Source organism: Schistocerca gregaria, chromosome 7, assembly GCF_023897955.1.
Source record: "Schistocerca gregaria isolate iqSchGreg1 chromosome 7, iqSchGreg1.2, whole genome shotgun sequence".
In the NCBI taxonomy this organism is placed as follows: Eukaryota; Metazoa; Arthropoda; class Insecta; order Orthoptera; family Acrididae; genus Schistocerca; species Schistocerca gregaria.
In genome coordinates this window covers 380,817,867-380,837,460 of record NC_064926.1, presented here as the reverse complement: position 1 = coordinate 380,837,460, position 19,594 = coordinate 380,817,867, and the positions used below count along the sequence as shown (strand labels likewise).

Here is a 19,594-nt window from a genome sequence, read left to right as displayed (position 1 = left end):
TAAACCTTTTGCTTTTGCAAAGAGAATTACAGCGGTAGCCTGAGTCATAGAATGCAGAATTAATAAAGAACGTGGGAGGAATTGGGATGCATATAACAACGGCTGAAGTAGACGTATGCCTGGAAAAGTAAACGTGTTCGCGGTCCATATAAAATCCAGTTTAGAGGTCTACAGTACCTGGAAAGATGGAAATAGGAATACCATACTCAAAGTATGAATAAAATTCACCACTGAGCAAAGAAGATTATCCGACAGACGGTTTTGTCCCTACGTTTCACTGCATCTCAAGTCACATCGCTCCCGAACATCAGGTGCAGCTCACCCTCGTCAGTCCCCTGTCTTGTCGGCAGTGACATGTGGATTTACCAGGATCAGGGAAATGGCATAGCAGGACTAGGCCTCTTTAACTAACATCATTTATCCTTGGAACATTTATTTTCGAATAATTTTTTAAGTAACAACAGGTCCCCTTCGAGAAACCGGCAGGACAATTGAAGTTAATTTATATAGACAAATTCAGCTTCAGAAATTTTACATTCGCTTTCACTTTTTCTTTTCCCAGCTGATAAATTTCCTTGGGGTGATGGTGCCCTACAACCGAAACAAGATGTGAGACAATGCCTTTCAAATGTAATTGTCCCTCCCAAAATTTTAAGTCACGTAAATAAATTATTAAAGAGAAGATGTTATGATTAGTTAAGATGAAAAATTAGTTTTTTGCGTTTCAATGTTGGCTGTGATCATGCAGCAGCGAAAACTGTATGACGCACTTTTTATGTATACATACATACGCATAACGTAAAGCACCACTCACACACCAAGAAGTTTCACCACATAGAAGTATAAATAAATCGGAAGCAGTCTTGATGGCATAAATTTTGTCAATGTGGTGACCAGTTTCGATCTTATTATAAGATCATCTTCAGACCATAGATGTCTGTCGCTGTACCACCACCCATAAGCAAGACGGTTGGCAATCGCCACAACCTCCGGCACACGTATATGGTCTGAAGATGATCTTATAATAAGATCGAAACCGGTCACCCGGTCACCACATTTAAAAAAAGAAAATATGCGATCGAGACTGCTTCCATTTTATGTATAGTAATTATAGATCGCTGTTTCCTATAATAAGAACTATGGTCTTTAAAATGTTAAACATGGAAGTATGTATACGAAGAAGGCGATATTACAACCATAACAGTGACAAAGATATCCATCGTCAGTGGCGCGTTAGATTATGGGTATACATGTACATAGAAAAGAGAATCATGCAGTTTCGACAAAATAGCATGAAGATAATTTGCCATAATGCAAATTAAGGCCTCCAAATGGTGAAAGTGCCAGCCGTTGAATTACAATGATAATAAGCTCAAACAAAATTCAAGAAATAAGACCTTAACAAATTGGCCTCTCTAACATTTCTAAATTTGAAAAGATTAAATATACCAGCCAATTAAAATAGGTCTAGACAAATTTCTTAAACCAAATTAAAATTCAAGACATTAGGCAGACCAACAAAAGATAAATATTAAAACAAATAACAATTGGCCTTTAGGGGATACCGTAATGGCTTACACCAAAAAATTACAATAAAATATAAAACATTAAACAGAAAATGTTCCCTGTGAAGCCAGTTATTCAAAGGCCTTTTAGCCGACGACAAAATTTCGGTTACAGTCCAAGTCAGATAACATAAGATACTCAACTTGAGCAGAGACAACCAGGACTGCAAACAATAGCAACCAGCGCGAGGAAATGGTCGAGAGCCGTGTACACGGCCGCAAGTAGACCAGGACCATGCGACAAGAGGCCGCCGACACGGTAACTTAAAAAGTGGAGTTAACAAACCAGAAGGATTATACTGCAATCAAAAGTGATGGTTCACCCACAACTGCACTTATAGAGCCTTCCGAATAAGTGTATATGCACTAGGAAATAAGCTTCGGTAACAGGGAACTGCTGAAAGGGAGCGACAATATCTTCCAGGAAGTAATATAAAGAACAGCTCACTAGGGTCTTACCATTAGCTCGTAACATGCTTAAAGGGCTGAATAATAGTAAGGGAGAACCAGCCATCTTCTAAAACATCCTGAAAACAAATTAAAATTCAGAAACAGCTGGTTCTCTTGCATGACAATTTTAAAACAAACACAACTCAAAAGAGAGAGAGAAAACCAGATAAGGCGTAGTCCCTTGATATGGCTATGCGTGACAGCCGGGCACATTACATAACCGTAGCATTAACCATGGCAAATTTTTTGAGGGAGAATGCTGGCGAGCCGATTAAATCATGTTACTTCAAAATCACACAAAGGAGACAGGCAATAAACTAGTCATAAAATTACGCGATACAAATAAGAAGGCGTGCATGGCGACTCAATGAACATAAACACGAACATCTGCTCAAATATCTTGCGGACCGGGAAATCGGTGCACAGAGCTGAACTAGTTGGCCACAACTTATGCGAACCGGGCCTTTGCCTTCTGCCCAGCCCTGGTGAAAACGAGTGAATGACGACCCGGGAAAGACATCGTGCCGATCTGCACCGCTGTTGTACCCAGCTCCAGACTCTGCGAAAATTACGTGTCAATTGCCAGCACCGCGCTCTTCGGAGGCCTCTCCTCAAATGCGACTCTAGCGCCTCCTTTTGAAGTATAGGGGAGGCAGCGATGACCGAACAAAGGTGTAATCCTCGCTCACTGGTGAGAGCCAGCTAAATGTTATCGTTCGCGGGAAAGCGAAATGAGCCCCAACGCCTCAGGCAGAGTTCCCTGTTCATATTTTGTTCTTTCCTAAAAGCCACTGTCACTGCCATTTCAGTCTTCCCTTTTCCTTTATCGTTCCCGTCCCGATAATACTGAAAAGGTTTCAAATATTCTAAACTGATTTATATCATTCTAAATGCCCATTACTGTTACTACTATTATTATTATTATTAGCATCAATTATTTCTACATCTACATCTACATGATTACCCTGCAATTCACATTTAAGTGCTTGGCAGAGGGTTCATCGAACCACAATCATACTAACTCTTTACCATTCCACTCCCGAACAGCGCGCAGGAAAAACGAACACCTAAACATTTCTGTTCGAGCTCTGATTTCGTTATTTTACTTTGATGATCATTCCTACCTATGTAGGTTGGGCTCAACAAAATATTTTCGCATTCGGAAGAGAAAGTTGGTGACTGAAATTTCGTAAATAGATCTCGCAGCGACGAGAAACGTCTTTGCTTTAATGACTTCCATCCCAACTCGCGTATCAAATCTGCCACACTCTCTCACCTGTTACGTGATAATACAAAACGAGCTGCCCTTTTTTGCACCCTTTCAATGTCCTCTGTCAATCCCACCTGGTAAGGATCCCACACCGCGCAGCAGTATTCTAACAGAGGACGAACGAATGTAGCGTAAGCTGTCTCTTTAGTGGATTTGTTGCATCTTCTAAGTGTCCTGCCAATGAAACGCAACCGTTGGCTCGCCTTCCCCACAGTATTATCTATGTGGTCTTTCCAACTGAAGTTGTTCGCGATTTTAACACCCAGGTACTTAGTTGAATTGACAGCCTTGAGAATTGTACTATTTATCGAGTAATCGAATTCCAACGGATTTCTTTTGGAACTCATGTGTAACACCTCACACTTTTCGTTATTTAGCGTCAACTGCCACCTGACACACCATACAGCAATCTTTTCTAAATCGATTTGCAGCTGATACTGGTCTTCGGATGACATTACTAGACGGTACATTACAACATCATCTGCTCAATTTGTCACCCAGGTGATTTATACAGATCAGGAACAGTAGAGGTCCCAGGACGCTTCCCTGGGGAACACCTGATATCACATCAGTTTTACTCGATGAGTTGCCGTCTATTACTGTGAACTGCGACCTTCCTGACAGGAAATCACGAATCCAGTCGCACAACTGAGACTATACCTGATAGGCCCGCAGCTTCATTAGAAGTCGCTTGTGAGGAACGGTGTCAAAAGCTTTCCGGAAATCGAGAAATACGGAATCAACCTGAGATCCCCTGTCGATAGCGGCCATTACTTGATGCGAATAGAGCTAGCTGCGTTGCACAAGAACGATGTTTTCTTAAACCATGCTGATTACGTATCAATAGATCGTTCCCTTCGAGGTGATTCATAATGTTTGAATACAGTATATGCTCCAAAACCCTACTGAAAACCGACGTCAATGATATAGGTCTGTAATTCGATGGCTTACTCCTATTACCCTTCTTAAACACTGGTGCGACCTGCACAATTTTCCAGTCTGTAGGTACAGGTCTATCGGTGAGCGAGCGGATGTATATGATTGCTAAGTAGGGAGGTATCGCATCAGCGTAATCTGATAAGAACCTAATCGGTATACAATCTGGACCTGAAGACTTGCAAGTATCAAGCGATTTGAGTTGCTTCGCAACCCCTAAGGTATCTACTTCTAAGAAACTCATGCTAGCAGCTGTCCGTGTTTCAAATTCTGGAATATTCCATTCGTCTTCCCTGGTGAAGGAATTTCGTAAATCTGCGTTCAATAACCCCGCTTTAGCGGCACAGCCGTCGCTAACAGTACCATCGGCACTGCGCAGCGAAGGTATTGACTGCGTCTTGCCGCTTGTGTACTTTGCTTACGACCAGAATTTCTTCTGATTTTCTACCAAATTTCGAGACAATGTTTCATTGTGGAACCTATTAATGGCATCTCGCATTGAAGTCCGTGCCCAATTTCGCGCGTCTGTAAATTTTAGCCATCTTCGGGATTTCGCGTTCTTCTGAACTTCGGAAGCTTTTTCCGTTGCCTCTGCAACAGCGCTCGGACCTGTTTGTGTACCATGGTGGATCAGTTCCATCTCTTACCAATTTACGAGGTATGAATCTCTAAATTGCTGTTGCTACTATATCTTTGAATTTGCGCCACATCTCGTCTACATTTCCATAGTAAGCTCGGAAGGAATGGAGATTGTCTCTTAGGAAAGCTTCTAGTGACACTTTAACCGCTTTTTTAAGTAAAATTATTTTGCATTTGTTTCTGGTGGATTTGGAAGAAACGGCATTGAGCCTAGCTACAACGACCTTGTGGTCACTAATCCCTGTATCAGTCATGATGCTCTCTATTAGCTCTGGATTGTTTGTGACTAAGAAGTCAAGTGTGTTTTCGCAACCATTCACAATTCGCGTGGGTTCGTGGACTAACTGCTCGAAATAATTTTCGGAGAAAGCATTTAGGACAATCTCGGAAGATATTTTCTGACTACCACCGGCTTTTAACAAGTATTTTTGCCAACATATCGAGGGAAGGTAGAAGTTCCCACCAACTATAACCGTATGAGTGGGGTATTTATTTGTTACGAGACCCAAATTTTCTCTGAACTGTTCAGCAACTATATCATCGGAGACTGGGGGTCGGTAGAAGGAGCCAACTACTAACTTAGTTCGGCTGTTAAACATAACCTCCACCCATACCAGTTCTTACTTACTTCGACTTCACTACAAGATAAACCACTACTGACAGACACAAACACTCCACCACCAATTCTGCCTAATCTATCTTTCCTGAACACTGTCTGAGACTTTATCAGAATTTCTGCTGAACTTATTTCAGGCTTTAGCCAGCTTTCTGTACCTATAACGATTTCAGTTTCTGTGCTTCCTATTGGCGCTTGTAGGTCAGGGACTTTCCCAGCACAACTACAACAATTTACAACTACTATTCCGGCTGTTCCTTGATCCAAGCACGTCCTGTATTTGCAATGCACCCTTTGAGATTGCAGCCCACCCCGTACTTTCCCGAGGCCTTCTAACCTAAAAAACCGCCCAGTCCACGCCACACAGCCTCCTCTACCCATGTAGCTGCCAGCTGACTGTAGTGAACTGACCTAATTATTATTACTGCTGTGAATGTTTGTAATATCTTTGGCATATGTTCGTACACTGAGGTGACAAAAGTGATTGGATAGCGATATGCACACATTCAGACGGTGGTGTATCACTTTCACAAGGTATAAAAGGACAGTGCATTGGTGGAACTGTCATTTGAAGTCAGGGACTGGGTGGTGTAGTGTCTTTTTCATATTTCATCCTCATCCGGCGCGCAGGTTGCCCAATGTGGCGTCGGATGTAATAAGACCTGCACCAAGGCGGCCAGACCTACCCTGCAAGGGGCCACCCGGCCAATGAGGCCAAACGCTCATTTCCACAAGAACACCAGACCACCGGAATCACTACTTTCTCACCTCTTTGCCCACGCCAGTGCAACATAAATACTTCTCCATGTAAGCACTAGGGTCTGACATTTCTCCTTTTCTATCCGTTCCTTAATGCTACTTATCACTGAGTCCCCATCCTGATGCACGGAAATATCCTTAAAAAGAAGCGGAAGCCCACTAAGAATGACACAACTTTGATTAACCAGTGCCTCCAGAGTAACCTCTTCTGGAGTTTCTTCACCATCAGTTGATCCTCCGAGTAGTGGTCCAACATTCCGTTTAGGCCACAAAATTTTCCGAACCACGGATATATCTGACCTGAAACCGAAATGTGAAAATACGTACTGCCCGTCTAGCAATTCGCCCTACTCTCCTTTGCCTTGCCAACACCCAGCTGAAACCAAAATGGTTGGTGTCATAAAGACGACTCAAAATCATCATAAGTTACAGTGCGTCTCCAAGACTCTTCTTCCTGCAGACGGAAACTTGGAGGCTTCTGTTTGTACAATAAAGTCCTTGAAGAAATCAGTCATAGCGAACAAAGGGCGGTGGTTAGAGCTTCCTTTAAGGCCTCAAAAGATGCTTGTTGAGAAGGGCCCCAATCTATTTTTTTTTTAATTTCTTTCGGAGATCTTTTAATGGTACCGCTAGTTGGGCAAAATTTGGCACAAATATTCGGGAGTAATTGACCATTCCGCTTTGACATTTTTAGGACTGGGACATTAAAGGATGTTGGAAGCACATCGCCATTCTGTCATGCAGTGAAACATCTTGTAGTAAGATCGGTAGAACATTACATAGGATATCAGCATACATTGCATCATTTAGATTGCCATCGATGTAATGGGGGCCAATTATCCTTCCTCCCATAATGCCGCACCATGCATAACCCGTCAAGGTCGCCGATGTTCCACTTGTCGCAGCCATCGTGGAATTTCCGTTGCCAAAAAAATGTATATTATGCCGGTTCACGTTACCGCTCTTGGTGAATGGCGCTTCGTCGCTAAATAGAACACGTGCAAAAGATCTGTCATCGTGCAGTAATTTCTCTTGTGCCCAGTGGCAGAACTATACACGACGTTCAAAGTCGTCGCTATGCAATTCCTGGTGCATAGAAACACGGTATGGGTGCAATCGATGTTGATGTAGCATTCTCAACACCGACGTTTTTGAGATTCCCGATTCTCGCGCAATTTGTCTGCTACTGATGTGCGGATTAGCCCCGACAGCAGCTAAAACACTTATTTGCGCATCATCATTTGTTCCAGGTCGTGGTTGACGTTTCACATGTGGCTGAACACTTCTTGTTTCCTTAAATAACGTAACTATCCAGCGAACGGTCCGGACTCTTGGATGATGTCGTCCAGGATACCGAGCATCATACAGAGCACAGCCCCGTTGGGCATTTTGATCACTATAGCCATCGACCTTTTCCGCAGTTGGTAAACGGCCCATTTTAACAAGAGTAATGTATCACGAAGCAAATACCGTCCGCACTGGCGGAATGTTACGTGATACCAAGTACTTATACGTTTGTGACTATTACAGCGCCATCTATCACAAAGCGAAATAAGTGGTCCAACTAAAACATTCATATTTCTTTACGTACCACACCAATATGTAACCATAAATGGGGTTTATATTTAAAAAAACGCAGCTGATATCCGTTTGACTTATAGCAGCGCCATCTAGCGTGCCAACCATAGCGCTATCTGGTTTCCCCCTTCACGTTAGAAGAGATTTGTTCTTTGAATTTTTTTCGTTTGATACTTATTTCGTGAGATATTTGGCCCGGTCACTATCAATGGACCACCCTGTATATTGTTACGCAATATGTGTGAAAAGAAAGATATATTGGATGGTCTTCCCTTCCAATTTTTCCTTAATTCCAGGAAGTATGGTTCAAATGGCTCTGAGACTATGGGACTTAACATCTGTGGTCATCAGTCCCCTAGAACTTAGAACTACTTAAACCGAACTAACCTAAGGACATCACACACATCCATGCCCGAGGCAGGATTTGTACCTGCGACCGTAGCAGTCGCGCGTTTCCGGACTGAGCGCCTAGAACCGCTAGACCACCACGGCCAGCGGTTCCAGGAAGTACCATGTATCACTATATAAGAAGAAAGAAACGACACTATTTACTCCAGATTCCACCGGGGTGAGTGGACGTTGCCCCCCCCCCTCTCCCCTTTCACCCTCTCCCTGCGGAACCGAATGGCTGCTCATTTTTCAACACAAGATACTGAGATTTCATTTAAGGGTTGTCCTGACAGGAGATTAAAGTCAGATGTTTTCAGTTTCATTTATTACTGTAGCTCCCCAGTGCACTTTCTTCGCTCAATCTTTCTACAGACAAAGCGACAAACAATTTACATATCCATTATTTCCCACCTACACGAGGTTTACTCGAGAATTAATTTTTATTTACACACCAAATCCTATCAGATGATGTGGGGACCAACAAATGTATTGGCTGAAGGGTTCAGTAAATTACATATTCCCTCCATCTACTGGGTGTTGTGTGATATCCTTAGGTTAGTTAGGTTTGAGTAGTTCTAAGTTCTAGGGGAGTGATGACCATAGATGTTAAGTCCCATAGTGCTCAGAGCTATTTGAACCATTTTTGTCCCTCCATCTTGTCTGCTTGCTTCCTGAGTTGTCGTAAACCTCTGAACTATTCTCAGTCAGCATGAATCGGCAAAAGCATATTTGCTTCATCGGTCACCCGCTGAACTTAAGAGATCCTACAAGACTGTTGCGAAATTGCAGAAAACTGCAGCTGATAAACACGAGCAGATTGTGAAGGCAGCAGTTGTGTAATGCAAGCAAACTGTTGCCACGTAAATCAGTTTAGCGAAAGACGTTTGTCCTGTAGTCGTTGTTTCTTTGTGATGATACTTGCATGAATTACACTGTAGAAATATCACTGTGAAAAACATGTGTGCTTACAGTCGTGGGTCGAGGGAAAGCCTTCTTTTCCTAGATGGTGAATAATTCCTGAATTATCTTTCTTTCTTTCTTTCCTGGTAAATTTAGGCGTATCTCGTCACATTCTCATACGGCCGAGATTTGAGGGGAAAGCCATGGTCGCGAATTCACTGAACATTATACTTCAAGTACTCTGAAGTCTGCGTTTCCACAACAATATTGTAAAAGTGCACAGTTTCTTGCAGGATAATTTTCCAACATCATCGACTTAGTGAAGTTGAACGGTTCAACAGTTATTGCATCATTCCTCCGTCACTTCCTTTACCTTCAAAAAATATCTCTTCGGCACCTTTACACCATGTTATTCATGAGCTAATGGGATACAATATTTAAACAAAGAGCAGAGAATGATAATAGCACAAATTCTTCACTTGGTAGTGGTATTTTTATTTGTTGTTTGTTTACAGATGTATTCTGATATGGGCTTCATACAGCCAGCTGAAGAACTAGCCAGGATTGTGGCAAATACCAGCGACCTACCTGTCTATTTGTATTACTTCGACTACGATGGCTATGGTGCCTCAGAATACGGTAAGTATTGTCAGGAAATCCTTTTTTCAACCACAAATTACACATAATTTTACGACAGTACAATGTATGCAAGAGTTCTCAAGCTATATTGATTTAACAGTATTTTTGAATATTCCTTGGATGGATTCGTTATGGATACTACTTACTAGGGAAAATTAATATGAAAAACAAAATAGCAAAATATGAATCGAAATAAAAATATTGAGAGAATATTATTCAGTTTCAGGATGTTGTAGTCACAGTTTCAGAAATAGTCGGAGGAAAAGAACAAACCTAAAGACTAGCAGACAAGGGCGAAATATTACATGCTAAGAGATTATAGGCTGTACAACTTTTAGGGAAATGTGCTAACGTGACAAACGTAGCTCTACGATGAAAAGATGAACTCTGACTGATAATGTTTTAAGTATTGGCAGAACCAGCAGAAGAAAAACAAGACAAGAAGAGATGGAAAGGGAGATAATGATGAAGAAGAATAACGATATTGCGGTGACAAAGAGATGCGAGAATATCATAGTGAAAATACCTGAGACAAGGATGTGTTTTTCCGCACTGTAGCTTCCCTTACTTAGTGTTGGTTTCCGAAGCACCAGAAAATCACTGATGACAGTCGGTGATCATGAGACAAAGGAAGTGGGGTCCACAAATCAGGGATTGACTGTAAACATAACATGGAGATCATCTCTGTTGACATAGTCACAGCTCCAACGAGTTGTCAGTACAGCTGTGCGCCTGCTTAAAGGTATATCATGAAACATTCGAAGGCATACGCGAACAGACGGGCTGACCCTCAAATGTGAAAGCTCAAAGATAAATGTTGTGATCTGTTTCTGGGTACGGGAACTATGAAAATTCACAATGGTCTCACCCCTAAGGGATATTTAGGGGTGAGATCAATGTTAATTTTGATACTTCCCGTACCCATCAACAGATGGCAACACTTATCTGTAGGTTTTTACATTTGAGGTTTAACCTGTTTTCCTGCGGATGTCTTCATTTTCGAAAGTGGTCAGACTTTAGGTGTATTATAACCAATTCTTCCTTCTAGAGTATGCTGTCAACTTCAAAGCTGAGAAACAGTTCTCGAATAGATGATAGTATTACTTAGCGTTTTACAAAAAAGACCTTGCAGTCTTAATATATCTTAAAATTACTTATAAAAAAACATAAAATTCCCAATTGAGTAAATGAATAAATCAGACAGTCGTTCTGTATTTCTGTTAAAATATGAGCACAGAAAGAAACGGGCACAGGAAACGCAATGTTGAGAAAAAAGACAGGCAGGAAGGGTGTGTATAAAACACGATACGCAAGAGCACATCGCACAGAAAATTAAAGGAGACAGGGCTTCAACAGTCGTGATGGGTCGTACGTCTGAGTACGGCTATAGATGGTGGAGGCTGCAGATTTTGTTTGTTGCATTCCTGAAGAAATTGGGGAGGCTCTTTGATATTAAATACGTCAAGTAAGCTTTCCTGCATTGTTTTTATTTTATTTGCCCATCAGAAAGAGGGAGGAGGGCCAGGCGAACTTATGTGGTGGCAATTCAGCCATGCATGTTCATATAAAACGAAGAACTATAACTACAAATAAGAGCTTTTTATTAATACAGGGTAGGTATATGTAGCGGTTAAAGACTTCTGAAAGGTGGGAGCCGGCTCTGTACGCGGTGTGGTGAAAATATAGCACGAAAATAGAGATGGTAGTGTGATATTGACTAGGAGCTGATGTGGGAGTAGTCAGAAAGTATGTACTATGGAAATTCTAGGAATTAGAAACTGTCCCGCCATATTTATGTAGGGCACTGAGTGCAATGGGGAGTGGCACGATGTGTGTGATAGAATGGATATGGGATTGAACGAAGGTATCTTTTTGGGAGAAAAGGAAGTATGAGCCATTTAGGGAGTATGGCATTTAGATAAAATGCGGAACTGGTGGGCAGCTGGATTTTTTGGAGAATTTTGGGCTCTAGGACGGAAGTGCTGCAGGACTTTGGTAGCAATAAGAAGACAATGGGACTTACGTTTATCCATTTAGTCAGATATATTGGTCAGAGTAGGTCCAGGTGAATTCTTAACGTGGAGTGCTGTATTCATGGAGCCGATGACCCGTTGGGTACTGTTAATTCAAGTGTATCAGGAGGATACTTTATCTGAGGTTTTAGGTGGATCGTGTTACAGGATGGGATTACAGCAGGTTAGCACATCATTGCAGGCAAGAGGGTAGGGTTTAAAACCGTCCTAGTTTAAATAGTCAGTAACGCACTTTTTGTATTAGTATTCTTGGACTCGAGATGGTGAAGCTTCTAAAAAAGTCTACGGTAATGTAATGGCGAGTGAATTATTTGGAGAAAATACTTAACGTTTGGATAGAGGTTTTCGGACCTTTTGTCTGTGTGCATGCAGGGTCAGGGGAGGGAGGAGGGAGATTGTAATGTGTGTACAGACCAATAGTTTCTGTCACGAATTTACAAAGCAAGAAGCAATGAAAAGCACGGTTTGAGGGTTTGATGAGCATGGAATCTTCAAGGAGTGTGGTTTATGGTACGGTACGTTTAGGAAATACTTTTTTTAATTGGAAATATTTTGTGTTCAGAAAATTTGTGTTATACTACCAAGATGCAAATGAACGTTTTGGAACTTTGAGATGGGCGAATGCTTATGATCGACCCAAAATAACTGCTAAAAATACTGTATCTATGGTGATCGACCTATGCGAAAATCGGTGACTTGCACTTCATCGAGGGCAGTGAGACAGGATGAACAAAAGAAAATACTCTCGATGTCACTTTTGATTCTCATTTTACTATACATATTGGTACACCCAACGCAGATCTGCATTCTCTGATATCAGGTTCGCGGTACGCTTGCAGCTGGAAGCTCTACGTCCTTTACTGAAGATTCGTGCTCAGTATTCGATGATGCGACACTCTGATGGCTACAGCTACCAACAGCTCCCTGCTCTATTTCTTCAAGTAATTTATTTAATCCACAGTCACAGAACTCGGGCACTAATATCACGGATAAATTAAGTGTAAATCTGTTATCTTATTGGACCATCCACCGCTACGACCGTCACCTATGGATGCACCAACGTGGGTAGCAGTGAATTTCCTCCCGTCAAAATGACCCACTTCACTGTAGTCGACGCCTGAATTGTGTTGCCTCGAAACTGACGCTCTACTAATGTATTTCCCTTTCTCGTAGTCGTACGTAATGTGGCATTTAAATTCCATATCAGTCCCTGATCGGTAACTGCTATGTCTGCCCCTGTTTCCTACCTTTTCATTTACAAACGCCATTTCTCTTAATTTTTACAGAGGGTACAAGTAAAATTTAAAATAATTAAACAATTAAAGCAGGTCATTATAAACTGTGCCTTATGCAAAACACAATGATTTCTGTTACCTTTTATCAACACGTGTCCCGATACATGTAAGTCAACTTATTTCTGTCTCAATTTATTTCTATAAAATGTCATACGAAGTTCATGGCTGTTTCTTTGTTTCATGCCTACAAAAGTTTTGTTCAATTTGTTTCGATAGCTCACATGAAACTACACTACCTGTGAAAATTAATTCCTACCGGTCAGTTTCTTTTTATGCCGTTTATCATTTTGAAAGCTACCATTCATTTTCAGAGATAATGTAGTTTCAGGTGAGCAATTCAAAGGAATGAAACAAAATGCACAGGTTAGAGTTTCCTGTTTATAACAGGAAAACAATCATGATCTATGTACGATATTTTACAAACGTGAATCAAAACGCACAGCAGATGATACGAGAATGTGTCCAAACACTGTGTTTTTGCACAAAGTTCAGTTTGAAAACGGAAATTCACTTCCTATACAACAAAAAACTTCGACAGAGGCTTCCAGCCCGAGCAAGACGGTGCTTAACATTCAGTTAAATTATCTTTATGACTGCCTAAATAATGCGAAAAAGTGTACTGCACACATTTACGCATTTGATAATTTTTACGATTCTTGAAACAGATTATGATAAAACTAACAGAAATGGCTGTTAAAGGAAAATAAAAATTATTTTCTTCTTGTCACTTGTTTGTTGATAACACATACACATCTGCCTCACCAGTTTACATACATAAGATCAAAACATGCTTAACAGTTCAGGAATGAATGTAATATAATGAGAGAAATGTTCTTCTCTCGAAATTATTCATCAGCAGCTCTTTATTCGCACGAAGTAATGGCCGCTATCGACAGGGGATCTCAAGTTGATTCCGTATTTTTAGATTTCCGGAAAGCTTTTGACACCGTTCCTCACAAGCGACTTCTAATCAAGCTGCGGAGCTATGGGGTATCGTCTCAGTTGTGCGACTGGATTCGTGATTTCCTGTCAGGAAGGTCGCAGTTCGTAGTAATAGACGGCAAATCATCGAGTAAAACTGAAGTGATAGCAGGTGTTCCCCAGGGAAGCGTCCTGGGACCTCTACTGTTCCTGATCTATATAAATGACCTGGGTGACAATCTGAGCAGTTCTCTTAGACTGTTCGCAGATGATGCTGTAATTTACCGTCTAGTAAGGTCATCCGAAGACCAGTATCAGCTGCAAAGCGATTTAGAAAAGATTGCTGTATGGTGTGTCAGGTGGCAGTTGACGCTAAATAACGAAAAGTGTGAGATGATCCACATGAGTTCCAAAAGAAATCCGTTGGAATTCGATTACTCGATAAATAGTACAATTCTCAAGGCTGTCAATTCAACTAAGTACCTGGGTGTTAAAATTACGAACAACTTCAGTTGGAAGGACCACATAGATAATATTGTCGGGAAGGCGAGCCAAAGGTTGCGTTTCATTGGCAGGACACTTAGAAGATGCAACAAGTCCACTAAAGAGACAGCTTACACTACACTCGTTCGTCCTCTGTTAGAATATTGCTGCGCGGTGTGGGATCCTTACCAGGTGGGATTGACGGAGGACATCGAAAGGGTGCAAAAAGGGCAGCTCGTTTTGTATTATCGCGTTATAGGGGAGAGAGTGTGGCAGATATGATACACGAGTTGGGATGGAAGTCATTACAGCATAGACGTGTTTCGTCACGGCGAGACCTTTTTACGAAATTTCAGTCACCAACTTTCTCTTCCGAATGCGAAAATATTTTGTTGAGCCCAACCTACATAGGTAGGAATGATCATCAAAATAAAATAAGAGAAATAAGAGCTCGAACAGAAAGGTTTAGGTGTTCGTTTTTCCCGCTCGCTGTTCGGGAGTGGAATAGTAGAGAGATAGTATGATTGTGGTTCGATGAACCCTCTGCCAAGCACTTAAATGTGAATTACAGAGTAGTCACGTAGATGTAGATGTAGATGTAGATGTGGAATGGTAGAAGAAAAAAAATGCCGGACTACAACTAGAACCTTCATTTCTTACGGTTGATGAACGCTATTAGCTGAAGCTAGGTCTGTTATGAAGCAAAGGATGTATCTTTTTCTGAGACGCCTGTTGCAGGTATGAGCCACGCAGCAGAAATACAATACCTGTTTCTTTCATTTGGGCCAGACATGGACCCGAATTCTAATGATGGGAAGGTGATTGAGCTGCTAACAACTCTGTGGACAAATTTCGCTAAGTACGGGTAAGTACTCCCATACTACTAAATCTCTTAATTTTATTGCCGTAGACGTCTGTTATGAGCCTTATAATACTGGGAAGAGGATATTTCAGTATCTTAAAGCGTAATGCAAATCATTTTCATGTTATGATGGTAGCCATAATGGCTTTCCTTACGTAGTAGACGACGAATAAGGCGCACTCGAAGAAAGTAGACATTCGTTCTCTCTCCCTCCCTCTCTCCCCCATCTCTCTCTCTCTCTCTCTCTCTCTCTCTCCCTATCCCTATCCCTCTCTCTCTCTCTCACACACACACACACACACTCACACACACTCACACACACACAGCACACAGACACACACACACAAACACACACGCACACACACACACTTACATCATTTTTTAATGTATCTAATATATCTCAGTGATATAAATGTTTTTCCTGGATTATTTACTTTCATACAGTAATTCTCTCTGACAACAACCTGGAAATGTAGGTCTAATTCGATTCATGGGCACATCATTCATAAGACGAGTATGTATAAATGTGCAAAAATGTACAGTGTATAATTTATGCAGTTAGATTTTTGAGTTATAGGTAAACCTGCGCACTTTGCTCTCTTCCTTGACTTCAGTATGCTATTTACATCTTTAGTGTACTGAAAAATATGTGTTGAGACAGCATGCAAGTGGCAGTCATTTGAAAAACCACATCACACCTCAACGAATATTCGAAACATTATAAAGTGTGCAACGTCATTTTCATGCGTTTCTCACTTAAAATTATCATAAACATTTCACTGCTGCGTGATTCTTAAGCTTCTAACCACCAGTTTACTTCCATCATTAGGTCACTCAAGTAGTTTTATGTTAGCGCTTATTAATAAAGCTACTTTTAACGTCCAGAATGAGATTTCCACTCTGCAGCGGAGTGTGCGCTGATATGAAACTTCCTGGCAGATTAAAACTGTGTGCCAGACCGAGACTCGAACTCGGGACGTTTGCCTTTCGCGGGCAAGTGCTCTACATCTGAGCAACCGGAGCACGACTGACGTCCGGTACTCACTTCTTTACTTCTGCCAGTACCTCGTCTCCTGCCTTCCAAACTTTACAGAAGCTCTCCTGCGAACCTTGCAGAACTAGCACTTCTGAAAGAAAGGATATTGCGGAGACATGGCTTAGCCACAGCCTGGGGGATGTTTCCAGAATGAGATTTTCACTCTGCAGCGGAGTGTGCACTGATATGAAATTTCCTGGCAGATTAAAACTGTGTGCCCTACCGAGACTCTAACTCGGGACCTTTGGAGTTCGAGTCTCGATCGGGTACACAATTTTAATCTGCCTGGAAGTATTACTTTTAAGGTCATTGCTAATTTTTTTCCATGTGATTTTCATGATAAATTTATAATATGTTGTACTGTGCTTAGTGACAGTGGGTGCCTTTTAGATAAGTGGCTATGTCGAGGTTTTTACGGTGCACGTTTTGTTTCCGCAGAGAGCCTGCAACAGATGGAAGTCCAGTAACATGGGAGAAGTTCACGGCGGAAACTGCTAACTACTTGGACATGAAGCTGGAGTTTGTCACCCGGCAAGATCTCCTCAAGGAGCGTATGGACTTTTGGAAACAAATCCTACCTCAATAAGGCACTGTCTACGTTCGCTACTGCACTGTACACTGCTTATTGCCGAATGTGTGAATAAACTATATCTCTAATTATATGTGTGCTCGTACCTGACGACCACAAGCGGCATCATACCATTATGCCTATTGACATTGATGGAATATTTCTGCATAAGAAACATATTTACAATCAAATCTAAATCTACATCTAGCACGTGAGAAAGTCAACTCCTGGTACTTATATGTGTAGTCTGAAGTATCTCTATATTTATCATGACCATTAAGCAAGATCAACATTACAGGTAGAAATATCTGTCTTCTCTCACTCCCTGGGACATCTGTTTTCAAAATGATAAAGCGTAAACGACTTCATGACTCATTATATGTTTCCCGTTGCGTCTTCCACAGTAAGCTGAGAATTTCTCTTAACAAACGCAAAACAACCTGCGATGAAAATGGCAGCTCTTATTTTACTATATCCATCTACTCAACGAATCTAGGTTGCCACAGGTCCAATACTGATTTAAAATACTGAAGAACGCGAGAGAGTTTTACAAACGAATTGCTTTGGCATCATTTATAATTTTCTTGTTTTTTTTTTGTTTTTTTTTTTTTTTTCATGATCACATTCTGTCTTCTCTGTAAAAGGATATACCCACAAAAGTGGATAACTTTGCAACACGTTTAACAGTTTTTTGTAACATAATCTTATAAAAATATGAAGTGAGGCTCTTAGATGCTACATATGTAGAATTCTGTAATCTTTATCACATGAATTTGAAATTAGCTTTCTTTTTCCCTACTAGCTACCCGGAAAACGGAATATTTACTGTGACAAACTTACCCTCTCACCCGCCCCCACCACAGCTAAAAGATTGTACCTTGATGTCCAAGAGCCTGCCGCGGTGGCCTTGCGATTCTAGGCGCTGCAGTCCGGAACCGCGGTACTGCTTCGGTCGCAGGTTCGAATCCTGCCTCAGGCATGGATGTGTGTGATGTCCTTAGGTTAGTTAGGTTTAAGTAGTTCTAAGTTCTAGGGGACTGATGACCTAAGATGTTAAGTCCCATAGTGCTCAGAGCCATTTTTTTATGTCCAAGACAAACAAAATGGAGATATAATACTCTTTCCTAAAGCTGAAATGACCGGAACTACACTTACTGAAACGAAATAAGAATGGGAAAAGTAACTGACCTGAACCAAGCAAGGTAATTAGTCAAAACGGTTACACCTCATTTGCGTATCTATTCAGGGAAAGCCTATGAGAAAGCGAAGCAAGTCACAAGTTATTTAATACAATATTCTATAATGCAGGTAGCTACACCAAACTATTACACACTTACTAACAAGTTCGGTGATAAGAGAGAAAAGAAAGCAATAAAAAATTTAATACAATATTCGGAAGAATTTCGTGCTACAATTAGAAGCAAAGTTATTATGGAAAATAAAATACTCTCTCTTTCGGTAACTCAGTTACAAATGTTCTTAATTTCATTAATTTCAATTGTCACAGGTACACTATGTGATCAAAAGTACCGGACACACCGCAAAACATGCATTTTTCGTATTAAGTGCATTGTGCTGCCACCTACTGCCAGGTACTCCATATACAGCGACCTTAGTAGTCATTAGACATCGTGAGAGAGCAGAATGGGACACTCCGTGGAACTCACGGACTTCGAACGTGGACGGGTGATCAGGTGTCACTTGTGTTGTACGTCTGTACGCTATATTTCCACACTCCTAAGCAACGCTAAGTCCACTGTTTCCGATGTGATAATGAAATGGAAACATGAAAGGCCACATACAGCACAAAAGCGTACAGACCGACTTCGTCTGTTGACTGACAGAGATCGCCGACTGTTGAAGGGGGTCGCAATGTGTAATAGGCAGACGTCTGTTCGGACCATCACACAGGAATTCTAAACTCTATCAGAATCCAGTGCAAGTACTATGACAGTTAGGCGGGACGTGACAAAACTTGGATATCACGGTCGAGCGGCTGCTGATAACCCTTTCATCACGCCGGGGCCGGCCGCGGTGGACGAACGGTTCTAGGCGCTTCAGTCCGGAACAGCGCGACTGCTACGGTCGCAAATACGAATCCTGCCTCGGGCATGGATGTGTGTAATGTCCTTAGGTTAGTTAGGTTTAAGTGGTTCTAAGTTCTTGGGGACTGATGACCTGAGATGTTAAGTCCCATAGTGCTCAGAGTCATTTGAACCATTATGCCGCTAAATGCCAAACGACGCCTCGATTGGAGTGAAGAGCGTGAACATTAGACGACTGAATAGTGGAAAAACAGTGTGTTGAGTGACAAATCACGGTACACAATGTGGCGATCCGCTGGCGAATACCCGGTGAATGTCATCTGCCAGCGTGTGTAGTGCGAACAGTAGAATTAGGTGGCTGTGGTCGTGTTTTCCATGGAGAGGGTTTGCATCCCATGTTGATTTGCGTGACACTATCACTGCACAGGCCTACATTAATGTTTCAGACACCCTCTTGCTTCCCACTGTTGAAGAGCAATTCGGGGATGGTGATTGCAACTTTCGACACGATCGAGCACCTTTTCATAATGCACGGTCTGTGGCGGAGTGGATACGCGACAATAACATCCCTGTAATGGACTGGCCTGCACAGAATCCTGACCTGAAGCC

General features: G+C 41.6%; 1 protein-coding gene across 1 annotated transcript in view; it reads left to right on the top strand.

Moving 5' to 3' along the window:
- LOC126281766 (juvenile hormone esterase-like) overlaps positions 1-17,034 on the top strand; it is a 69,673-nt gene extending 52,639 nt beyond the window's left edge. Inside the window, exons 8-10 of the mRNA XM_049980964.1 lie at positions 9,619-9,742; positions 15,213-15,339; positions 16,811-17,034. Coding sequence (XP_049836921.1) covers positions 9,619-9,742; positions 15,213-15,339; positions 16,811-16,958 — 399 coding nt within the window. The 3' untranslated portion in view covers positions 16,959-17,034. The remainder of the gene's footprint in view (positions 1-9,618; positions 9,743-15,212; positions 15,340-16,810) is intronic.
- Positions 17,035-19,594: the final 2,560 nt, after the last annotated feature.